At 37.6% G+C, this 20,815-nt stretch overlaps 2 protein-coding genes across 2 annotated transcripts; one reads left to right on the top strand and one right to left on the bottom strand.

The window, feature by feature from the left end:
* Positions 1-4,213: 4,213 nt before the first annotated feature.
* On the top strand, positions 4,214-4,600 carry LOC104211569 (uncharacterized). The gene has a single exon (XM_009760646.1). The coding sequence runs from the start codon at positions 4,214-4,216 to the stop codon at positions 4,598-4,600; it is 387 nt and encodes a 128-aa protein (XP_009758948.1).
* A 10,663-nt stretch (positions 4,601-15,263) lies between these two features.
* On the bottom strand, positions 15,264-19,652 carry LOC104211566 (uncharacterized). Its single transcript, XM_009760642.2, has 7 exons — positions 19,319-19,652; positions 19,082-19,116; positions 17,699-17,947; positions 17,465-17,551; positions 17,094-17,227; positions 15,743-15,867; positions 15,264-15,653 (listed from the first exon to the last, which is right to left on the bottom strand). The coding sequence occupies exons 1-6, from the start codon at positions 19,479-19,481 to the stop codon at positions 15,762-15,764; spliced, it is 774 nt and encodes a 257-aa protein (XP_009758944.1). The 5' UTR covers positions 19,482-19,652; the 3' UTR covers positions 15,264-15,653; positions 15,743-15,761.
* Positions 19,653-20,815: the final 1,163 nt, after the last annotated feature.

The following is a 20,815-nucleotide window of genomic DNA, read 5'->3' as shown; positions in this document are numbered from 1 at the left end:
GTTGACACAATTAATGAGGGATTATATACACCATGCATTAACCAACCATACGTGTGTTCATGGAGTGGTGAAAGTGACAACCAGAACTATCAAGAGAAAATGAACAATGTGGGCAACTATGGAGGACAGAGGCAAGGTGGTCAGAATTGGGGGCAGCAAAATCAGCAGTATAGACTAACACAACAACAGTACAATAACACCAACAACTTTGGAGCTATGCGACCACAAGGCCAAGTAGTCTCTTACCAAATACAACAAGGATACAACCAGCAAAATCAACAGCTAACTTATCAACAACCTTAACAACAGATAGTGAGATAAGATCATAGGCTATCTGAAATAAGGGAATGCTGCAACAACTTATTGGATCCAATGGAAAAATGCAAGAGAAGGTTGAAGCACATTAATCAATGATAAAAGGCATTGAGATTCAATTAGGGAAGATATGTATGGCTCTAAATAACCGTCACCAAAGGACTTTACTTACAGACACACATGTCAATCCAAAAGAGCAGGGCCCGAAACAGCTCATGGTGGTGAGTTTGAAAAATGGTAGAAATCTTGATTTAGAGCAAGAAATTGCTCGTGAGAGCCGATCGATTAAAACACTTGTTTCAGTGTCAATTGAGGTATATTAGTTAACTGAGCTTACAAGAGTGAGAGTGTAGCCAGCCTATAAGGAAATAAACAAGTAAAAAGAGGTTTCGGAGGAGACTGAAAATGTACAAGAAAAGGCACTAGAAAAAGTGCTTGAGAAGGATCTAACTCAAGCCATAGAAAAGAAGCGAGCTCCAGCACTTTTCTGCAGAGTTTGGCTAAATATCAAAAGGATAAATAGTACAAAAAATTCATGGAAGTGCTGAAGCAAATTCAGGTAAACATTCCTCTAATCGATGCTTTGAGGGAGATGCCCGGTTATGCAAAAATGATGAAGGACTTGATGTCTCGTAAATTCGACTTCCAAGACTTGGAAACTATCACATTGACACAGACCTGTAGTGTTGTTATGTCAAGACCTATAACTGAGAATTTATCCGACCCTAGAAGTTTCACAATTCTATGCATCATAGGTAGCTATGCATTTGCCAAGGCATTGTGTGATTTGGGAGCAAGTATAAATCTGATGCCATTGTCTATCTATATAAAGTTAGGCATTGGAAGAGCAAGACCTACATCCATGTTACTACAGCTAGCTGACTGAACGGTAAAAAGGCTATCAGGTATACTTGATGATGTACTTGTGCAAGTTGGAAAATTCGTGTTTCCAGCAGATTTTGTCATTCTAGACTGCAAGGTTGATGAAGAAATTCCTGTAATTTGGGAAGGCTGTTCTTGGCCACAAGAAGAGCGCTGATTGATTATGAAATAGGGGAACTGAAGATGAGGCTGAATAATGAAGAAATAACATTTAATGTGCAAAAGTCTATGCGGCGACCTACTGAGTTTGCAAATTGCTCTTTGTTAGACACAATGGATGTAATCATGGAGGAAGATGATGAGGCACTTAATGCAAAAGACCCTCTAATAGCCTGCCTTATGAACTTAGAAGAAGTAAATAGTGAAGACTTGGAAGAATGGGTGTTGGCTCTTCAAGGTCAAGTGTACTGGAAAAGAGAGCTCGAATTTGAGCCTTTACACTCAGAAGAAAGAAAGACCTCCAGCCAAGCCATCGATCGAAACACCACCAATATTGGAGCTGAAACCGCTACCATATCACCTCGGGTATGCTTTCTTGGGGCCTAACTTGACTTTACCTGTTATTATCTCATCTGGTTTGTTAGATGCACATGTAGAACAACTTTTGCAGGTGTTAAAAGAGTGCAAGACTGCAATTGGTTGGACCATTTCACATATTAAGGGTATCAGCCCAGCCTTCTGTATGCATAAAATTCTACTGGAAGATGGGCACAAACCTTCCAGAGAATATCAAAGAAAGCTGAACCTTAACATGAAAGAAGTTGTAAAGAAGGAAGTGATCAAATGGTTAGATGCGGGAATTATTTTTCCCATCTCAGATAGCAACTGGGTTAGCCAATTCAGTGTGTGCCAAAGAAAGGTGGGATAACTATTGTGCAAAACGAGAACAATGAGTTGATTTCAACAAGAATAGCCACGGGATGGCGAATTTACATGGACTACAGAAGATTGAACAAGGCCACCCGAAAAGATCATTTTCCCTTGCCTTTCATTGATCATATGCTAGATAGATTGGCATGGAGGTCCCATTTTTGTTTCTTGGATGGATACTCGGAGTATAATCAAATATCTATTGCCCGGAGGATAGAGAGAAAATGTCATTCACCTGTCTATATGAAATTTATGCTTTTCGGAGAATGTCGTTTGGCCTATGCAATGCATCCGCTACATTCCAAAGGTGCATGATGGCCATATTCATAGATATGGTAGATGATATAATGGAGGTTTTCATGGATGATTTCTCAGTGGTGGGAAATTGTTTTAATGATTGCCTTAGAAATCTGAAAAGAGTGTTGCAGAGATGTATGGAGACTAATCTGGTACTAAACTGGGAAAATGTCATTTTATGGTACATGAAGGTATAGTCTTGGGACACCTAGTGTCAAGTAAGGGCATCGAGGTGGACCGTGCTAAGGTCAATGTAATAGAGAAGCTTCCAACAACCACTTCTGTCAAGGAAATAAGAAGTTTCCTTGGCCACGCCAGTTTCTACAGGCTTTTCATAAAAGATTTCTCCAAGATTGCTAATCCTATGTGTAAATTGCTTGAAAAAATCACCCTTTTGTGTTTTCTGATGATTGCATGGTAGATTTTGAAGGATTGAAGAAGAGGTTGGTGTCTGCACTTATCATAGTTGCACCCGACTAGGAGCAATCATTTGAGCTGATGTGTGATGCAAGTGACCATGCTATAGCAGCAGTACTTGCGCAAAGAAAAGATAAAATCATCCATCCAATCTACTATGCAAGTAGAACATTGAATGGTGCTCAACTGAATTACATAGTGACAAAAAAGAGATGCTAGCCGTGATGTTCGCATTTGACAAATTCCGATCCTACTTGATAGGCTCGAAGGTAATTATTTATACTGACCATGCTGCTCTTAGGTACCTAATTGATAAGAAGAAGTCAAAGTCACGCCTGATTAGATGGGTCCTATTGTTGAAAGAGTTCGACTTGGAAATCCATGACCAAAAAGGAACGGATAACCAAGTTGCCAATCACTTGTCCAAGCTTGAAAGAGTTGAAACGAAGGTTGAGGTGGAAGAGATCATGGAGACTTTCTCAAATGAACAATGGTTAGCCACGAGCCTTGAGGTATCGCAATGGTATGCAGACATTGCAAACTACCTGGCAAGCGGTATTGTTCCCTATGACATGTCTTCTGTGCAGAAGAAAAAGTTCTTTCATGATTGTCACATGTATTTCTGGGATAAACAATATTTACTTAGTATTTGTATTGATAACATGATTCGGAGATGTATTCCCGAGATAGACCAAACTTCTGTTTTACAAGCATGTCATGCTTTGCCTTATGAAGGTAATTTTGGAGGAGTAAGGACAACTGCTAAAGTTTTGTAGTCGGACTTTTATTGGCCGACGTTGTTTAAGGCTGCACAATTTTAGGTAAAGATATGTGATGAGTGTCAAAGGACGGGGAATATTTTCCGTCGACATAAGATGACCATGAACCCAATTCAAGAAGTAAAAGTATTTGATGTATGGGGAATCGACTTTATGGGACCATTTGTCAGCTCATACAACAACAAGTATATACTCGTAGCAGTGGACTATGTCTAGAAATAGTAGAAGTTGTGACACTCCCGGCAAATGATGCAAACGGAGTCATTGGCTTTCTAAGAAAAAGTATCTTCACCCGTTTTGGTACTCCAAGAGCGATCATCAGTGATGGAGGAACTCACTTCTGCAATCGATCCTTCGCAAAGTTGCTGGAAAAATATGGCGTATGCCATTAGGTTGCCACTCCTTATCACCCACAAATAAGTGGGCAAGTTGAGGTGTCAAACAGAGAAATCAAGAGTGTCTTGACCAAAACTGTAAATGCTACTTAGACTGATTGGGCGAGAAAATTAGATGATGCACTATGAGCCTACCATACTGCATTCAAAACTCCAATTGGTATGTCACCGTACAAATTGATGTTTGAAAAGGTGTGTCACTTACTGGTGGAGCTAGAACATAGAACTTTTTGGGCATTAAGGCAATTAAATCTTGACATGGAGGCTGCTATTACAAGTAGAGTCACAGAGCTTCATGAACTTGATGAGTTTCATTACCATGCTTTTGAGAACACCAGACTGTACAAGGAAAGGATGAAGATCATGCACGATAAGCATATTCAAGAGAGGATTTTCAAACCCAGAGATGTCGTGTTGTATAATTCAAGATTGAAATTATTTCCGCGTAAGATGAAATCTAGATGGTCGGGACCATTTAGAGTGGTGCAAGTATTCTCAAGTGGAGCTGCAGAAATTGAATCGAAGGATGGAATGAATAGGTTTAGAGTTAATGGGCAAAGGTTGAAACATTACCTTGGCATGGAGGAGGATAAAGTTGCATCGGTGATTCATTTGAAGGAGCCTCAAATGTTGAGTGAATCTTAAGTTCAATATCTTGCGTCGTGTCGCAACGTTAAATCTAGCGCTTATTGGGAGGCAACCTAACTCATAGCGTAGAGTTATTTTAGTTTTAGTTTTTTATTTTATTTGATGTTGAGGAGGATTAACAAGTGAGTTTTGTGTGCATTTGAAGTGTTTTTATAGTAGTGGAGAGACGTGGAAGGAAGATTTGCTCGGGTATCCTAAACAATCTAAAAGGTTGCAAAACGAACAAGAAAACATCGAGCCATCACAAGGCGAAGTCAAAATAGTAAGTTTTGTATGTCTCGTGTTACCTAGCGTGGTAGTAACCGTACGCCATCCCAGACCCCACCCCGCGCTAAATTTTCAGTGCCACCTCACGATGTCCAATGCACTAAGGACAACGCCCTAATGATGCCTCACGTGTTAATTTTGTTGCTGCCCACACCGCCTCGTACCAACCCAGGTACGTGAAATATGGGTCGTCCAATAGCTAGTTCTAGAGCATCGGCTAAGGCTAAGTCACCACCAAAGGAAAAGGCTACCTTGTCAGCCCACCGCTAAAGAAAAGGACCAGAGTTGAGGCTACGTCTGGTAGTCATAGTGGTAAAGGAAATCAAGTGGCTTCTGTTTCTATCGGGGCACAACCTCAAGAGAGAGCGACTCGTGAGTATGGCATCAAGAGTATGCCACCATCTGGGAGAGGATTGATCAGGGAGTTCTCATTCACCCTTTCTACTTTAACTATGCAATGAGGACACTGCATGTTTTAAGTGTGGGGTGGGTAACTCTCATTGTGCATAGTAGGAATAGATTAGTAACCATATTAGCTTCTTACATTTTTAATTTTTAGCTTCTTATATTTTCAATTTCTATCTTCTTGTTTTATTATTTTAGGATATTCTAGAATAATATTGAGTAGTGTAGAAGATTTTATTTTTTTATTTTCGAAAAAAATAATAATGAACTTTTCCCGACGATGGATCTCCTAGACAGTTTTCTTGAGGGATTAAATCTAAATAAAAAAAAATAGAAAAGAGAAAAATACAAAAACATATCTTTTTTTTTCTTAGGTAGTAATAATCCCCTGTGGTTTTTCTTCGTGCCTCAGTTCTTTTTCATGGGATGTAACTTGAACCGGGTAGTAGATTTTTTTATTTTATTTTTTTACTTATAGAGTAGTATGTAGGAAATAAAAGAGAAGAACTTAAGTGATGTGCACCTTTTGACTTGTTTGATGGTTGCATACTTATGTTCTGGCATGTGTTTCCCTTAGCTTAGATATATGATGATGCCTTGATAAAAATAAATAGCATGTGGTATAACTCATATGCCCTGGTTGCTTGATTTGTGTTCACTTTGTGCTTTATGCTCAATATATCTCCTGGCTTAGTGAATACTTGTTTGATTGAAGTCCAAATGAAGCTGTCCGTAGTGAGTCATGTACCATGTGTGAAGTGATTTCTTTGTACAGTACATACTATTGCATTTGAGTCTAGAACTTGCACGGAATGTGAATTGAAGCAAAATCCTAGGTGTTGCTTGGTTTGAGAAGTGATGTTAGACTTTCTTTGATCTTTTTGAACTTTGTTGCCAATCTCAAATAAAATCATCCGTAGTCACGCTTTGAGCCTATAAGCCTTTCTTTTGGCACCCGCATTACAAGCCTATCTCTTTTTATTCTTAACTGAATCATTTTGATCCTTAGACCTCTTAAAGCAATTGAATTGCAAAGAGAGCACTAAAAAGAAGTAATGAGGAAACTTGGGGTAGCTTTTGAGTGAAACCAGTAGAAGGAAGAAATATACACTTGTGCTGTAAATAAAAATCCATTAGCAGCAAACAAAAAAAATGAATAAATGAAGGGTTCTTATTTTTGCTAGTGGATGTGATCTGAAGCAGTGCATAAAGAAGAAGAAAAATATTCTAGGGTGAGCTATCTTGTGATGATTAAAGTGGATTGAACGAAGTGCACTTAAAAATTGAATACGTGATGTATTAAAGTGTTTAGGAGGGTTAACCACTGTATCTTATGTGTATCATACCAGTCTCTTAGCCCACATTACAACTATAATAAAGTTCTAGTTGATTTCAGACCGAGCGGGCCTACATAGGGATGTGCATTCAAATCGGTTTATCGATAAATCGAATAGATTATTTGTTATTGGTTTATTGATTTCGATTTCGAAATTTTCCTTATCGAGTTATCGATTTTAATTTCGATTTTGTCCTTTCTGGTTATCGATTTATCGATAAACCGATAAGATATACTAAAAAGACAAAAAAAAAATTACCCTTATTCTATAATACCCTTTTCTTTACCCTAAGTACCTAACACTATTATTTCCTCTACCACATTTAAGGAATGGTCATATTTAAAGATCAATGGAATGAAGTTCAAATTAATGGAAAACAGAATTAACCTTGATGATGTATTTTGTTTTTTTATATCGTTGGAGTGTTGGTGGCATACATTTGATCCCTTACTTTAGTTTTATTGCATGTGCTTGTTGACACAATTTTTATGTTATAAACGGTGTTCATCTTATTTTAGCTTCTTTTTGTCCATATTAGTTAGGCGTATTTATAGCGATATAGTTTCCGTGGAATCCTGCAAATTTTCTTATTGGTGTAATCGATAACCGAATCGATAAGCCCCCAAAATTGATAAATTGAAACCTTATTAAAACGATAACGATAAGCATATGTACAAATCGATAATCGATAAGTAATTATCGATAAGGGTCAAAATCGAATCAATAAATCGAATGCACACCCCTAAGCCTGCATTAGTAGAGATTTACATAATGGGCAAGCCTATGGTACCTTTTGCATGCATGTGACTTTTTTGAGAGAGTGAGTGATTTTTCTTTATATGTGTGAGTCCTTAAAATATATTCGATCGTGTGATTTAGATGTGTGGACTGCTTACTCTTTTGTTTTAATGTGAGGGCACATGGTTTCACAAAGGATATGTAATGTTATTAGACCTCTCTATTGGATTAAGTATTCAAGCCTCCGATGCATTGTGACATTGAGTTAGTTTTCGAGGCTAGGATTGTTATAATCATGTTGTTCCTGTGTTGGATATTTTGAAATTGGGCATAAGTATGGGAAGTGTATTATGACCGCATATACTAGAGCTTAATTGTTACTATCAACCATGGTCATAGGTGTAGTGTGTTGTAAATACGTGGCTTATTGGGCCCGTGATGAGGAAGTGTTTAGTTGGTTGACTCGAGGGCGAGCATCATTTAAGTGTGGGGAGTTGATGTCGTGAGATAATCCCATATATTTTGACATTATTAACCTTACTTGTTTGTTGTTTGGATGCTAATTTATGCGACAAATTGCAGCTTAATAGAGCTTCTCTCGCGTGTAGGAATGCTTGGATATGATTTGGAGAAAAGTTGCACGAAATGGTACCTCAGAGCTATAAAATGGAGCAATAAAAGAAGAAGTGCAAGACAACGAAATAGTAGTGCCATAGATGGTGCAAGGCATTGTCCAGGGAACCATTATTGGCACTCCAGACAATGCCTTGCGCCGAAACAATGATGCCACAGACAGTGCAAGGCATTGTTCAGGGCACTGTCATTAGCGCCCCAGACAGTGCCTTGTGTCGAAACAATGTTGCCACAGATAGTGCCTCGCGCCGACGTAGCTTATCTAAGCCACTTTTATTTTCTCACTATTTTTGGACCGGGGGATCTTTTTTGGAGAAGAAAAGGTTGTTGAGAACTTGGAAGCAAGGATCAAAACGAGTTTTCTCTCAATTAATCTCTTTACTTTCTAGTTTATGTCTTTGAACATTATGTTGATTGTTGTTGTATTTATGAGTAGATAAACTCTCTTATCTAAGATTTGATGGAACCTATTGGAGGATAATTTTCTACTGCGTTTAATATAGATTTGCCTTTGATTTTTCTCTACTTGTTCAACTAATTGTTAATTAAAGAGCTCTCAATTAACTGTGCCTATTTAGTGTGTCTATTACTCGAGAGAGAGAGAGAGAGTACATATTTAGGTAGTTGTTGAACAACACCACTCCTAACGTAGTTGAGGGATCAATATGGAGGGTTTAAATGCGGGATTAGAAATAACGAAGCCTTGGTGCGATCATAGTGAGCAGTGAATTAGTGCCAGCTAGCGTAGTTCGAGAGAATACTTCTAGTAAATTGTGGTAGTTGCTCGATAGAGAGATCTATGACACTCAAAGTACTCACGATTGGTAGAGAATATTTAGGCGAATTTATAGGAAACGTAGCCGATAGGATTCCGACAATAGTGGATATTATAACCTTAGACTTTTCCAAATCTTGTCTATAAAATTTACTTTGCTAAGTTATAAATTACTGCATTTTAATTACTTTGATTTTAGTTAGTAAACTCTCAAATCGTTAAATAATATTTTCGAAGGTTGATTACTTGAATTTGTACAAAACTATTGGTTGTAATTAGTCTGTTATTTCCCTTTGGGATCCGACTCCGGACTTGTAAACCGGATTATATTTGCAATGATCACTAGACCTTTTAGGAGGCATGGTTGAGCATGATCAGGAAGCTAGGTCCAACATGGGAAGTACCCTACCGGGTTTCAGCTGTCACCGGGAAAGGATCATACGAGTTGGAGAATCAAGATGGAGAAAAGTTTCCAAGCAACTGGAACGTGGCACACCTCAAGTGATACTACTACTGATGGACATCACCTGTACTGAAAGTATGTGATGCACTTTTTTTCCTTCATTAAATTTTGTCCCACTTGGTTTTTTTGGCAAGATTTTTAACGAGGTAGCAACAGAAAGCATACTACAAAGGAAGTTTCAACAACAACAATAAGTCTTTTTGATGACAAGGCACACAAGCGAAGAACCACTTGAGGGCGGTTAGATAATCTTTTGCTTGGTAGCAAAGCTGATAACGGGAAGTTAAATTTGCTATCAAACAAATATTACCCGACCGTTCACAATTGCAAACCACTAGGGGATTATTAGATAGTCTTTGGCTCAGAAAGGGGAAGTGAAGTTTGTTAATGAACTGAAGATTATCTTGCAATTCATTAGTGGAATCCTCGAAGACGTAAAATTTTTAGTGTTCAAACACGCATTCTTCGTATTTGAACACTGGGGGAGGAGGAATGATATGAGGATACATCGACAATGACTGCCGCTTCGACCGGAATACGAAACACAGAAATATTTTTGTATCATCCGTCCGGGGACTGCGCCTTCAGCCCCGCAGAAACAAGTTGCGCAAGTTAGCCACAAGAAATGGTAATTTCTTTTTAGCACAACGAATTCTTATGTACTTTTGAAAGTGGAAGGAATAATATAAAGTCCTTTTGTTTCTATCTTGTTTCTTGTCAGAACAATGAATTGATTTTGTCATTTAAAAGTTAAACAAGTACGTACTTCAAATGCAAACGCTATAATGAACAGGAGACGTTCTCTTTAAGAGCACCATAAACATAAGAGGGCCCTCTCTTATAAAAATCATCACGTTAAAGGGTTGATTTCAGAAGAACTTATGCTCGGAATCCAAATGCCTTTGGGGAAAAATACACTCGAAGCCTGGCATGAAAAGATGCAAAAAGCAAACTTGCGCAAACACTTAAACGAAAAAGACACAAAAAGAAAACTTGTGCAAATACTTAAACGAAAAGTATGCAAAGACTTGCACAAATAAAGAGTATGCAAAGAGAAAAATTTGCACAATACTTAAGCAAAAAAGTGCTTTTATTCATAGAAAAAGTAGTAAAGATACAAAAGTATGGAAAAGAAAACAAAACAAAAGCTAAGCTACTAAATATCCAGGACTCGTAGGAAGAGAAGCATCTGCGCCCCGGGAGAAATGGATGGAACCGTCACCAGCTCGTCATTTTGGCCTTCGGCATCATCACCTTCCATTTCTTCTTCAATTCCCGAGAACTCAGAACCAGAACAAGAAGAATGGGTAGTATCGGTCCGGGACGGAAGACCCCTTTTTGCAGCTAACTCTGGCTTATAGGCCTTATCAATTTCGACATCAAAATCAATGACACCTGATTTGGCCTCTTCCAAAGTTTTTCTCTCATGCTGTATAGAGCATATATTTTTTCAATAATGAGGAAAGTCGATCGGCACTAAAGCTCTTCTTTAAGGTGGATGACCTCAGCAGAAAGGTTCTCCCACGTAGATATAACGGATCAGAGGCTAATATCGAGGTCACGGACAATAGAGCTGAAAATTCTATTATACTCAATGGTCCTCTTATGATTCTCCTCCAATTGGGCATATTTCGCCCCGACAACAACAAGTTCTTTAGCTTTGGAGTTTAAGGCCACCTCCAAATTATTCAATCTTTTAGCGGAGGCAGCCTCGCAATCGGATGCAGCAAGAAAGATACTATGGACTTCAGCTCATTTGCCCCTAGCCTCTTCAAATTGAATCCTCAATGGGGCGATCTCTTGGCTAAGGGTCTCTACTTCTTGCTCGCTTTGTTGTAACTGAGCCTCCAACACAATGACCTCAACAACTTTAGCTTCTAGTTCTGAGAGGCGAGCAACAGTTTGGTCCCGCTCGGAGGTAAGTTCCTCCTTATCTCGAATCAACCTTTGGAGGCCCTCGAAAGCAAGGAAATTGGCATGTGAACAAAAAAGGCAAACTCAAAATACAACTATATCAAAGATAGAAGAGATAACGAAGGAAACGAAGAATATATTGTTACGACGTTATGCATAGCATTGTTCAACAAACACTCTCCTGAGAGAGCTTGTATATTTTCCCTATCTTTTTCTGAAGCCAAAGGCTTCAGATAGTTAGCAAGTTCCACCGACCGGGACAACAAATTGCATCCAGTGGAGACTGAGAGAGTAACGCTCCTCCTCCTTTGCGGACCTTAAGAGGGAGCGACATATTTTTTCCCAAAGTTCTAATAAACTGGGGACTGGGGAAAGGAACATCCATTTTCGGACAGATGCGGCCAGTGGAGATGATGTAGTAGTTGTTGGTAGTAGAGGAGGAGTTGGTGAAGAATGAGATAAAGCTGATGGCGTTGAAGGATGAGAAGTGGTTGCGGAAAATGCAATGCTGGTTGTTAATTTCTCGTCAACCGAAGACGGTAGGGACCCAGTACTCAGCCTTATGGTACCAGTCACAACGACTAGGATCCAAAAATGGGAGTTGGCATTTTACACCATCTCAAACTCCCCCTAAAGTGCCTAGGCATCATCCTCGGTGGTGTAAATAACTCAATAGATTGAGTAGTATGTTGAGTTGATGAAGGTGTCTTTTATGTAGATAAGCCCCCTCCTCGTTTGCTTCTCCATCTTCATCAATCATCATGATGTCAATGGTCGTCCTGGGCGGGGGGCTTATCACCACAACTTCCGGAGACGACTCGGGGGCGACATTATTTGCCCTCTTATTTTTTTTCTCGGTCGCGGAGGAACGTCTTCTCTTTTGTTGTTTGTTGTACGATCGGGGACTCCGAGAAGAAGCACTTGCACTAGAAGCAGGCCCAGAGACACCTGTTTGGGTAATATCTTCCTATAGCAGCCTCGCTACAACAGCAGGACTAGCCAAAATATCCTCCTCAAGGACGACAACTGAACCCTAGGGCAGACCTGAATTAAACAAAACAGAAAGGTTAATCAATTTTCTTACACGAAAAGTAAAGACGAGATGAGTCTAGTTTACTATGACTTTTGTCCTTCCACCCGTATTTAAGGGCCAGTTTTTTCCACGTGCGGGTCTCGGGCGTAGTGACGTCCAAGATTTTCTAAAACCACTGGTCCAAGCCTTCAACCCTAAGTGGTACCCATCGAGTTGCTGAAACAGGCGAAAGAAGAAGGGTCAACAATGATATGATATGATCTTTAATCAAAGAAAATATAAAAAAGGAACTTACGAGTGCGGTTTCATAGTTCCAAAAAGGATGAGGTCGTGGCCAGAATGATGTCGCTGGTGGCGACTGCAACAAACCATTCCATCCACCCACGGTCGTTGTCATCATCCATACTAGATAGCAAAGTATGGTGGCCACGCTTGCTGAAATTTACCATTCCCCCATGGAAGATATTAGGGGAGTAAAGGTTCATCAATCGAGCGAGGGATAGCTCCTCTCCCATATCCTGGAACAAACTCTGAAGACATGCAATTGTCCTCCACACAGAAGGACTTACTTAAGCCAACCATACCTGGTAGCGGATGCAAAACTCCATGATGACGGAGTCGAGCTCTCCACTCAAAGAGAATGGCCACAAAGTAAAGGGATACGTATAAAATTAAAATACGTAAAACCCTTCTTGGGTAAGGTTATACGCTCTGCCAAGTCGGGAGCAATAATGCCTAAATTTTGGCAATGGCAGTATTCCTTCACAACAGGAATACTGGAAGGACGGATGAAAGAAGGTTATACGCTAACGGCCCATGTACGAGGGTTAGCAGAAGGAAATTTATGTTCGAAGTCTTTATTTGTGACAACACTTCTGGGGATAATGGTGCTCCTCGTAGGAGGAGCAGCCTCGTCGTCTTTACCTTTGTTCTTTGAGGAACTAGGATTTTCAGAAGAATAAGACATTCTTTATTAGAAAAGAAGGAAAAGCTTTTCTCTTAAGAAGAAGGTTAAAGAGAGGTTGAAGACAAAGTACGAATTGAATGAATAGAGTTTGAGAAAGTTTGAAGAACAATGGAGTGTAAATGAAGAAGTTTGATGTGTATAAGTAAAGGAGTATGCGGCTAAAATCGTGATTATAATTACCTCGAAAACTGGCAAAAGTGATGCCGAATCATGGGATGACGCGCGTTCGAGGCATTAAATGTGGAGAGACGTGCGTCTAATCAACCGTCAGAAACTTTTTAGATGGTATCAGATAATTTCCCGCCAAAAAAGGTATCTCTACGAACTTTCCGGTGACATAGAGTTATGCCACCGGAAAGCAAGGGGATTATCTGTGTAGGGTGAAATATATTTATATTAAATGATCGGATGAGGAAGTAACACGTGGAGCCGAAGACAGAAGTTAGTTGAATCTGAAGGCGACAATCCTGAGAAAATGATACTCATAAAGATGAAATAAATGTTTGTCACCTGGTATCATTTAGAGAGGAATATTCTACAGCATTAAATATACGACTCATTACAAAGAATATGGCATTCAATGCCTGTCGTTACACATTCTTCAATGACCCTCATAATTGATATTAAAGAGGGGCTTGATCACAGGACATTGTTCTTTACGTACAACTATAAATAGTAAGCTTTATTATCATTGAAGGGACATGAATTTTCTGAGAAACATACGCTACACTCTATTCAAAGCTTAATATAGTTTTATCTTTTTGTTTACTGATATCGTTGCTATTGTCCTCGGAAGCCCTGTTCCCGGTGTTGTTATTTCTACTATTTTATCTCCATTTCAAAGCTAAGTATTATATTTTTGTCTAATTCATCTATTATCTTTGGATCAAATTAATTCATTTGTCTATAAACCACGTATAAATTCAACTGTACCGTTTTACGGATAAACATATTTCTCTTTTACATGCTCCTTAAGAAAATATTAAATAGGAAAGGTTTTCGACTGTTTTACCATTATTTATGTCTTAAGATATAATCTCTCTTCATTTAATATTTACTCATAATTAAGGTATTTGTTGTCTTCAAAAACAATTAATATCAAGGGTATAATAGGAAAAATAATTAATTTAGTCTTGAACTTTTAAAATGACAAATAATTTGAGACAACAACTTATGGAAACCACGACAGATAATTTGAAACGAAGGGAGTATTAAACAAGTAGTTCATTTGGTTCGATTTTTTTATTTATTTAAATCAAATCAAACCAATATTGCTGACTTTCAAAATTCTAAACCAAAAAAGATATGAATTTTCAAGTCAGTTTGACTCAATTTTCGATTTAAATCAGGTTTTTGTTTTGAATACCCCTGGTTAAAACTATGGTAAGTTACAAAAATTTACTACAGTAACATTTATGAAAAGAATCTTACCAAAGCTAGATTGACTAGAATTCCAAACCTCAACTTTACCCTCACGAGTCACGACGGCAGGGCTCAATCCTAGACCAACGTCAACTACCTCAACATGTCTCCTTTATCACCTCATGAGCCAAAATGCCTCAGTCCAGGCGCAAGCACATCAGTAAGAGCAAAAATTAGGTGTTTATAGTATTTAATATGTCACAATCTTTCCAATTTTAATGAACCTTGAGCAAACTATTGAGCTATGTCAACGTCGGTATTTTCAATTTTCCATTTAAAGCATCGAAATTTGTAGTTTAAAAAAACTTTTGAACATCCCATTTCTTCCCAACTTTTGCTTAGTAACAAATACATTTTTTCAAGTTCTTGCATCTTGGTTGAGTTTAATTTGTTGACTTATCTACTCTTAAGAAGAGATTTCTGATTTAAGAGAATGGCCATACAGTGAAACCAGTTTATATATTATTTCATCCCAGAATAGAGACAAATCGTATTACCTTATCTAGAGGAACTTTAGAGCATAATCCAATCGTGTTTGTTAGTTTTCTTTCGAGGAAATCTTCCACGGGGTTTGCAGTTTGGGACTGTTACAAATCCATCTTTTAGTCCAACTACAAAATTTTATAAGCATGTTAAAGACTATGGAACCATTACTCACCAAGCTACTCAACCAGAAAATAAACAAAAATACTCTTTCTTAACCAGCTACAGAAATATGCTTTATTTGAAATATGTTTATCAGATATATCTTAGACCAGAAGTGTACAGCTTATAAGAATATGCCAAAAGTTAGAAAATAAATTCACATTGCCTGTGATGCAGTCAACCGAACACTTTTTTAAAACCATTCCCACTTTACGCAATCTAGAAACTACTAAAGGGAAATGCTCATCCTATGGCAAGATTTGCTTGCGACATAGCAAAAGTTACTAGTTACCTACAACATTTGGAAAAGGAAAGGGATGTTGATGATACATGTTTATCTAGAGAGATAGCTAAACCAGTGACCAGAATCGGAAGTTGACAGAATAAGATTCTTTTGCTGCAATCTCTTACATTGGCCACACAAAACCACTTTAAACTGATAGGCTCAACCCTGATAGAGATGAATAACAGTTTCTTAGGCACCACATAGGAATTTGATAGATCTCCAGGCAATTAGATCAAACACCTATTCCTGTATACCTTCATATGAGCTAGCTTGTTAATGTTTTTTCAGGGCATTCATTTTATCCCTGAGGTAGTATAGCTTTGCTCTCCTCACTTTTTTCTTGTCCAGCACCTTCATCTCCTTTATGTTGGGCGAGTACCTGCAAATCATCGAGTCACTTACAAAAGATTAGGAGTCCAATCTTGTGAAAGCTCTGAAACCAAATCATGGAGCACCTCTGATAATTGCGACTGTGAGAGATATTCACATATTTGCAGAAATCTAGTGTCAATTATGCATAGCTAAAAATATTTAGATGTAAATTGTGCAAGTCTTTCTAAATATAACTGAAAATAAGGGGTGCACTATGAGTTTAATGGGAAAAAAAGTGTAGATCTCAAAAAGGAGGAGAGGAGGTGGGGGCCTCACGCAGAGGCGAAGTCATGATTTTAATTTTATGGGTTCTGTTGACAACTTCAAGTACTAATAACTGGGTTCTACATTTAATATTTGTAAATATTTAATGAAATTTTTAACACAAATACATTGTCTGAGCAAAAGCTAATGGGCTCGGCCAAACCCGTACTCGGGCTCCTAGCTCCGCCCCTAGCCTCATGGTTCAAGCATTACGCAAAAAGCATAAGAGTTAAGTTAAACCCACTTGGACAAACACAAACAGGACGAAAAAAGACATGATGAAACATACATAAGGAATAAAGTAAGAAAAGTAACTGCTGCTACTTGCATGCTAACCTTCTGGTAAAGGCCATACTAGCTCTGATCACCATTTACTACCAGCCACATATTTTAAATGTAGTTATGATATAACAGAAAGCACCATTATGGTTTCTTCTAAAGAAAATGTTTAGGCACCTAAATTACCAAATGCTAAGACACTCAACAGTGAAAGCTTCTTTCCTCTTGGGTCTCACCATCTCCTACAGAGCAAATGAAATCTCCAGATTAAACTATCTCTCCAGGTAGAACTGACCCATCATGTTATCAACACTCTGTCCGCCGTCTACTTACCGTGGCAGACAGATTGTAACAGGAATTGTGCCAAATAAAAGTCATTTGTACTGAAGTGCACAAATTAAGATCAATTATAATATCAGCAAAGGATCATTCCACGATGCCATGCCAGCATCGATTATTATTAGAAAGCATCCCGCTTGTGGGTTCTCTACCATATCACCTCTTACAGCAATAACATCAATCAGGTTGAAGCAGAGGATCACTGTTGAAACTTAGATTTGCTCAACAGTGCAATAACATAAGGAAATAGCATCATAACCTAAACCAAGCAACTGCAGGAATTAAGTGACAACCAAAAGAGCATTCATTTAAGAATGTGACAAACACATAAACAAGCAGATGAGGACTTACAGATGAAATAGGTTTTCAACCCCAACTCCAGCCACAAGTCTTCTTAATCTGAATGTAGTATTTAAACCTGCATTGCGCCTTGCTATCACTATGCCTTTGACAATTGAAACACGTCTCTTGTTCTCCGGCACTTCCTGCAATATAGCCATCACCATACCACCAGCAGAACATCAATTTTCCTTTTTCTTTTTCCTAAGTAATATACTATTTTTTAAAAGGAGCAAGCACACATGAAAAATATATGCAGGACTTTCTTTCTAGAAAATCAGTCCAATCATACAATACATGTTGGAGGACCATTTGGTCAATTCATGTTGTTAAATAGGAATTGAAAAATAAGACATGATCCATTTTAACAGAAGCTTCTGTACCACTTTGAGCTGGACAATATAACCAGGCTTTATATCAGGTATCGGACTCCGTGCCTTTACTTCTTCAACAGCTTCTTTGTCAAGAATCTACATCGTAATAGAAATAGGACATTCATTAGACATTGAGGATATCTGAAGTCTCTTAAATTTTAACAAAAGGAAAAAAGGGCAAGAAAATAAACCAAAGAGACAAAGGAAACTATAATTTTTAGGAAAAGGCCCTATCTTCTATACCTGCATTATATGTGCTGCTGTTTTATCAAGCCTCTTAAATTTGATACGTGGAGTTGCCAAAGAAGAAGAAGCATCTTCAGGAACTTTGTCAACTGAAGTAGCACCCGTTGTGAGGAACCTCCTAGGGAAGTTTGGGACCATGGTAGTGTCTTGTGATAAACATGATCTAGAAACCTTGTAAGGTGATGCCAGCGACTCTTGGGAGTAATGCTTAGAGTGAACAGACAAGTTCAATCTGGACTCGAAGTTCTGACAGAGGTTGCAAGTTCAACAAATTAGTTATCAGAAGAGAAAAATATTAATTTTATATAATGCTAAAACAGTATTGCTTCATGCCTGTACAGAAAAGAACCACCATAACATGTAACATTTAATATATTCCTTCCATTCAAATTTGACAATGCAAAAGGCATGCAGGTCCATACTCCAAAAACCACAACATGTCCTTATAGAGCTTAGTGGCAATGTACACAACATACATCTTCAAATCACTTCATATAGAATATACTGAGATTCAAGCATGTCTGCATGTGCACATATAGAGCTTAGAAACATTCTAGATTTCTAGCACAACTCATACAGCTTTTAGCCAATCCACATCGTCATTAAATCATAGGTACTTAACAGACTCCAAAAGTTCAATGAAAACACCTTTTTGTCAATAATATCAAAAAGGAATTATCAAAACAATAAATATAACTACAGTATGCTGGAACAAATAAGAACAGGGTTTTATGACCTCAGAAAAAGATCCTGTTCAACATGGCAACTCTGAAGCTCTCTTGGTTCTCTTGGCTTGATGCAGCACTCGAAAGAAGTGCCCCACCTCGTTTTGCATTGCAGGGTTACAAGGCAGTTATGGGACATGTCTTGGAAATATTTGGCATGTGGTGGACCATAACAAGCTCAATTTTAGTCTTGTAGCAATGCTGGAATAGAGAGGGGCTATGCAAGAAATCTTAAAACACTATACCTCAGGCAATTTGGTGGATTGTTTGGCTTGAAATAAATAGCAAATATTGTTTTAAGCAATAGAAGAAACATACATAGCCTTAAACATAGATGTATTTTTTTGCTAGTTTTCTGGTGCAACTCAGTTATAGAAACAATAGGAGACTTGCACAAATTTGAAATTATGCCTGATGCACTGACTTAGTGCAAGTATTGATAAAATCTCAGTATTACTATTACACAAATCGATAGATATCTCTTGTATGTCAGTCATTCACATTTAGGACGACACTAACGATCAAATACGAGTAACAAGCAGACATCATTCAAGATTTTCTTCAACAACACACGCCAGACGCCCAACACATTGTTCATTGTAATCTAATAGTCAATATCGAAAAAATTAGGAAGATGAGAGTGATAAGAACTTACTCCGAGCTCGACTTCCTTCTTTGTAGAAGCATTACCTAATTTACAAAATCCAAATAAAAGAATTTCAACTCATTAGCATCCAATATAAAATCAATACATACAACCTCAAAACAAAAATTACAAAATCAGAGACAATCCAGGATATTATGTCTCCACAGCACCCACTATTTTGTGGCACACACACGTATTCAACTAATGAATGACAGTGAGGTAAAGATGTGAACAATACTAGCGTACCAAAATCAGAGCTAAAATGCCGAAGATATAGACCAACGGAGGGACGAAAGATCTCCGAAATTGGAGATGAAGACGAAACAGAAGCAGTGACGAAAAGCTTGCATTTTGGAGGGGACAGGGATGGAGTTAGCGTTCGGAGCTGCGAAGAGAGTCTTCTCCACATTTCTTCAGCGCTCTGATGCTTCTAGGGTTTTTAGAGAGGTGATGGAATTCGAATACAGAGTCGCTTGCGATTGCCGCCGGTAGAGCGGCGGAGGATGGCGGCGTGTGCTGAAACTGAAAGCGTGTGTGTGGGTTCAGATTTCAGAAGCAGTAGCAATTTGGGTTTTAACGCGAATATTTTTGTCAAAAAGTTTCTCAAAAATAAATCAAATAATTTTCTCGAAATTATTTTTTAAAAACTAGTAGTAGGTATAATTTTTCGAGAATTAATTCCTAGTCCAAATGCAGGTACAATAATTTATTCACAACTAGGGTTAGGTTATTTTTTGTCAGATAAATTAAACCGAAATCATATTTATAGATATTTCACGGACCAACTTAATATGACTACTATAAAATTATAATGATGCACAAATTATCAGAATATTATCTTTGATATCTAATGCCTGTTTTTTTTTAATCATTCAAAACATGTATTTAGTTTTAATTTTGAGTGTTTATTTCCGTATACTCTTGGCTATATTCTAAGTTAACCAATCTTATGTTTACTTTTTATGGGATGTGATTAAAAGTAGTTGGTGTCATAATTAAAAAGCTATTTATCTATTAAAGAATCTTTTAAAAGAAAACTTAAAGTTAAGTGTGCTAAAAGTTGATTAAACAAATAAATAATTTAAGTCTTCAGTTCCTTTTTTAAACATGAATTTCATTTATGGCTTTTCTTATAATTTTGAAATCAGTACTACTCCATATAATAAAAATGTTTAGAAGCAAACGAGAGTTAATAAGTCATACTCCACATTTTATGAAGTAGGATCCTACGTACATAATATTTCTTATTAGTGTTACACAAGTATATAACAAACAATATCACATGTAAAATACATAAAAATCATTGACATGCAACTTTACAAAGTTAAATAAGATCATCAACACATATATAGAAAATATATATATATATATATATATATATATATATATATTGGATATCCCTTATTTAAAAAATGAGAATTTTATTCTTGTAGTTACAGCGAGTGACAATCCATAATTCATTCTAAAAACCTAATAGTACAGTCTATCAATTTCAATTCAAAAGTTTTTTTATAGCAAACATGTTTAATGACCTAATAATTCTCATCGAGGCATTGATTCAATGGTTGATATGAAATTTTGATACTTATGTCATGAGTTGAGAGTGTGTTCTAAAATATATATTTAACTCGATCTATACTTAGATTTTTTGCATATATATACAAGATTCAACTCTAAACATAATAGAGTTATGCCAAATTCGCGAATATATGGCTCAATCAGCTAATTGAACATTGCCTGGAG

Source organism: Nicotiana sylvestris, chromosome 11 (genome assembly GCF_000393655.2).
Source record: "Nicotiana sylvestris chromosome 11, ASM39365v2, whole genome shotgun sequence".
Classification (NCBI taxonomy): domain Eukaryota; kingdom Viridiplantae; phylum Streptophyta; class Magnoliopsida; order Solanales; family Solanaceae; genus Nicotiana; species Nicotiana sylvestris.
Note: the sequence above shows the minus strand (reverse complement) of the source record. Positions and strands in the feature narration are given on the sequence as shown.